This window comes from Meleagris gallopavo, chromosome Z, assembly GCF_000146605.3.
Source record: "Meleagris gallopavo isolate NT-WF06-2002-E0010 breed Aviagen turkey brand Nicholas breeding stock chromosome Z, Turkey_5.1, whole genome shotgun sequence".
Classification (NCBI taxonomy): domain Eukaryota; kingdom Metazoa; phylum Chordata; class Aves; order Galliformes; family Phasianidae; genus Meleagris; species Meleagris gallopavo.
The window spans coordinates 12,416,999-12,421,503 of NC_015041.2; the positions used below are offsets into that span (position 1 = coordinate 12,416,999).

General features: G+C 35.8%; 1 protein-coding gene across 1 annotated transcript in view; it reads left to right on the top strand.

Annotated features, from left to right (window-relative positions):
• LOC100548465 (NAD(P) transhydrogenase, mitochondrial-like) overlaps positions 1-4,505 on the top strand; it is a 99,478-nt gene extending 94,973 nt beyond the window's left edge. The window contains exons 2-4 of the mRNA XM_003213440.3: positions 1,463-1,624; positions 1,818-1,933; positions 2,693-4,505. Coding sequence (XP_003213488.3) covers positions 1,463-1,624; positions 1,818-1,933; positions 2,693-2,842 — 428 coding nt within the window. The 3' untranslated portion in view covers positions 2,843-4,505. The remainder of the gene's footprint in view (positions 1-1,462; positions 1,625-1,817; positions 1,934-2,692) is intronic.

The window sequence follows — 4,505 nt, forward strand, 5'->3', positions numbered from 1 at the left end:
TTTTAGAGTTTCCTTCAAACTAAGAGTTCTACTGTATTGCAAGTGGTTGAATTGTTTTAGTGTAGGACTGGCTGCAGAACTACATGTGGCTTATATTACTGAGTGATTGGTGCAAAGCTTTAATTGTGTCTTATCCAGTGTATTTGCTCTCCTTCTTCTGATTCTAGGTATTATCCTTTGCATCAGGATTCAAAATGTTTATCAACTGAATGGCAGTCTACTCTCTTTCTTTAAATAAAGTGTTCCTTTTAATCTAGCTGTTATCCTTCTCTTTGACTGCTTAAAATTGAGTGTATTTAGCATTATTTGGATTAATCATATGTCCTTAATTTTGTTTCTGGGTTTCTAATTGTCTCGTCTTTGCACTGTGTTAATGTTGTGATGGAGCGCTCAGTTGTCCTTTTAAGGATATATTTGTACTGTGATTTGTGGACCCTCAGCCATGTATTATCCACCTCAATCACAGTGAAGCTGAAAACAAAAATGTGTGTCAGTCTTTCGGACATGGGAAGCTGATTATCAGTCATATTTTTCCGAAGAATTCTGTCTGTGTTACTGCATTCCTGACTCTCTTAGATTTCTGCTCAGAAATGTTTCTTCAGAAATCCAAGGGTTTACCATTCCCAGTGCTTTTGTTTCAGGAGGACTTACAGTCTTTTAGCCTTTTCATGAAGGGTGTTTATATTGTGGCCTGTTCACTTTGCAGTACGTTCACTTTTCAGTGATGTGAGGGACCTGTGAAGTGCATTAATGTGAGGGGCTGGTTATGCCCCAAACAGTGTTATTCATAAAGAATGAAAGATGCAAGATTTTAAATGTGTTACCACTTCATAGGTGAATGCAAGCGCTTGCTGTGTGCGATGTGGCTCAGGATGGTGGCTGTAGCCAGAAAAAAAATGATAAAGTAGACCTATTATTTTAAAAGTAGTTGAAGAAAACCCACCAAGTTTGTTTTTTTATAAGCTACTGCTGGGTGGAAAACTTAAATTGTTGTTCCATTCTGCAGCAGTGCTTCCTGATATTTGTGGCCTCTGGTTCCTTCTGTGTTGTCTCTAGAAATGTGTGTGCCGTTGCTTTGTGGCAGGCTCTCCAAAGCCACTGTTCTTGCAGCTGCGGTGGATTTTTAAGAGAGTCTTATGATGGAAAGATTAAAAATGTTCTCCTAGTCTCTTCAGTTTTACTGGAAATTCAGTGTAATTTTTTCTTTGCCTACTGTTGTGTCAGTCATGCTTCTAAGTTTCCTGAAAAGGAGCAACTGCTGTCTAGCTGAAGAGTCAGATCAGTTGGCCTTGTTCCTTTTCCCACTCACGCAGTTCCCTGCTCCACTGGGAGATGAAATGTTTTTAACCATTTCCTTCTATTTATTCACATATGCTTACACTTTAAGGATTCATTTTTTGAGGTCACTTTGACTTTGAGGACTTTGAGGTCACAGGTGATAATTTCACTATACAAAACTGAGTGGCCAATCCCTATAAATGGATCTGGGCTTACTTTCCTTTTAGATTTGGCATTCACCCTGTGGCAGGCCGTATGCCTGGACAGCTGAATGTACTCCTAGCAGAAGCTGGTGTTCCCTATGATATTGTTCTGGAAATGGATGAGATCAATGAAGACTTCCCAGGTTAGTATGCAAGCTATAAGTTTCTAGTGGATTGCATTTATTCTTGCAAATTTTTATTTGATTTTGTTTTTACATTGTACAAGCTTTTTAAAAATAAAATCTCAATGAAGTCATACAGTTTCTCAGGGTGTACATCAGCCTCAGTGTTCAACTTTCAGGTAATTTTATTCACTTTTTTTTTTTCTGACTGCAGACACTGACTTGGTCCTTGTAATTGGTGCAAATGATACAGTTAATTCAGCAGCTCAGGAAGATCCAAACTCCATCATAGCTGGAATGCCAGTTCTTGAGGTCTGGAAGTCCAAACAGGTGAGATTTAACCATGTTATGTCAGCACTTTCCTACCTATAGATTCATTAAAAAAAAAAATTGTTTATAAGAGAAGCTAACGAGATTGTATTACTGGTCTGATTTCTGCAATTTTTGTTGGTTTTGTCCAACAAATGTCAGTATTCTGCAATTACAATGCAGTGCTCATGATTTTATGATGATCAGTGAGTGCTTTAGTGAGACTCTTTGTGACTTCAGTCAGAAAGATCATTGAGTGTACTGCCCACAGATGTGGTTGGAATGAATGATATTCTGCTCACATATGCAGCCTTGAAGTGTTTCTGTTAAGTTTACAGGAAATTTAATACTGAGGCTAAAATACATAAATATGAATGGCTGGGTTGAGTAGACAACTTAGTCTGTTTAGATTGATGTGACATTTACTTCACCAATTTTGCCCAGCCTCACCTGACCTCACATGTTCTTGAAAGTCAAAGTACTCATTGTCAGAGACAATGTCCATGGCTATGTGTTGCAATTTGAGACCTAAACTGTAAATGTTAAATTGGTACAGGTTCGTTGTTTTTCCTGAAGGTGCAGTGATTGACTGATTTGACATTTCATGGCTAAAACTTTTTTAGAACTTTTTAAAAAACTATATACAAATTAATCTAGAGTAGTACTCTAGAAAAGTAGCAGAGATCATTGTATCAAGTATATTGGTTTTGTGTTTCCTGCATTTGAGGGGAGAGTGATGGATGTTTTTTGCTGTGTCAAACATAATCTCCTTATATGCAGGTCATTGTAATGAAGAGATCTTTGGGAGTTGGATATGCAGCTGTGGACAATCCAATCTTCTACAAACCGAATACTGCCATGTTGTTGGGAGATGCTAAGAAGACTTGTGATGCCCTGCAGGCCAAAGCCAGGGAATCATATCAAAGCTAAATACCAATTTCTGTTCAGCTCACAATAATGACTACATTTTTGTCACAGAAGTCACAGAAAACAAGATCTGGAAGTGTCTCTTACTGTCGTAATGCAGCCAGTGTTTGCAGAAGACAGCATTGACTCCTAGGAGATATAGTTGTGTGAGAGATGCAGGTCCTTATGAAAGGACGAGTACATCAGCCCATCAAACTAAGTCTCCTATGAGACAATGCATTTGAATGAAAATATGCTTTCTAAGGTTAACATTGAGCTGTTGGAAGCAGGAGGTAATTACTTTTTGTTATCCTTAAGTGGTTGTTGGCTTCTTTCTGCTATCTATACTTCTGTCATGGAAATTCACTAAAAATTACTGTGCCAAGATTTATTCTGTCTTATCATTAAAGCTGTCCTTTGGCCAGTATGAACAAAAATAGCGATTTATTTCATCAAAATATAAAGTAAAATTACAGCCAGATGTGAGCAGATGCAAATAAATGCTTACATAATTTGAGATTCCAATCTTAATAATATGTTAACTTGCTATAAAGAGACGAACTGTTCCTTTTGTGGATAGTACGGATGCTGTGAATCAGGGGCATAGAAAAGTTACTCTTCTTGAAGAATAAAACTCGGATTTCAGGGACCTACCAAGTGATCTTTAATCCTGACAAGGAAGTATACACCTGCACTGCTTAATTGTTTGCAGCAGCTGTTAGATTCTCCATCTTTTCCACTTGTTGCCTTTTTAAATCTTATGAGAATATATGGTCCTGTTCTGTACAGCCAAAACACTTTGCATATCTAGACTGTTAACAGAATCTGGACTTCAGTGTTTCAGTTTTTATTCACTTAGATATTTAAATGATTTACTGTTTTAAAATTTAGTAATGCTTCCTTAATCAACATTTTTGTGATGCTCAAAAAGGCACTTTTAAACATATTTAAGATGCTGGAGTTTATTAGATGTTTTTTTTTTAATAAGCTATTGTTTGGACAGCACAGAAATGTACCAAACTTAAAATCCAGTGTTTTGATTATTTGACTTCTCCTTAATCCAATTTAAAGCACTGTTTAAATTCCCACAATAAATTCAGCAAAGAATTAAATTATGACATAGATTGCTGTTTTATTTTTATTATGCTAAGTGTACTTGAGTGGAACTCAAATATTTGCTTAATAAAATGCATTTATCATGTTTGCATAATGATGTAGCAACTGTCCATGGCGACAAAGGCTAAATAGAAATAGTTTTACTTGTGTAGAAAGCATTATTATTTGGGGATAATAACTTACGATCAAGTAAGTCTTGAAATTAGTCCATCTGTACTGACAGAACAAACATCTTTGTATTATGCCATGTATTGAGACCTCATATAAAAAATAGTATTTCCACGTAGCTACCTCTATTTTTATGTGAAGATCACTTAAAACACAGACTTTAAACAGGTAATGCAGGAAGAAATGTAACAGTATGTAAAAGCTACCCTTTTGCAAAATTTTTTTGTATAATTTGAAAATAAAAATTATCACATAGGCATTAACATGTTGTACACTGCAGAAAAGTACTTGTAATTAAATTATAACTTAAAACATTGCAGCAGCTTTGTTTGAATCTATAGTGTGATCTCTTAATATCATTATATTCAACTTTCCTTTAAGGTATGTTAAAAAAAAAAAAAAA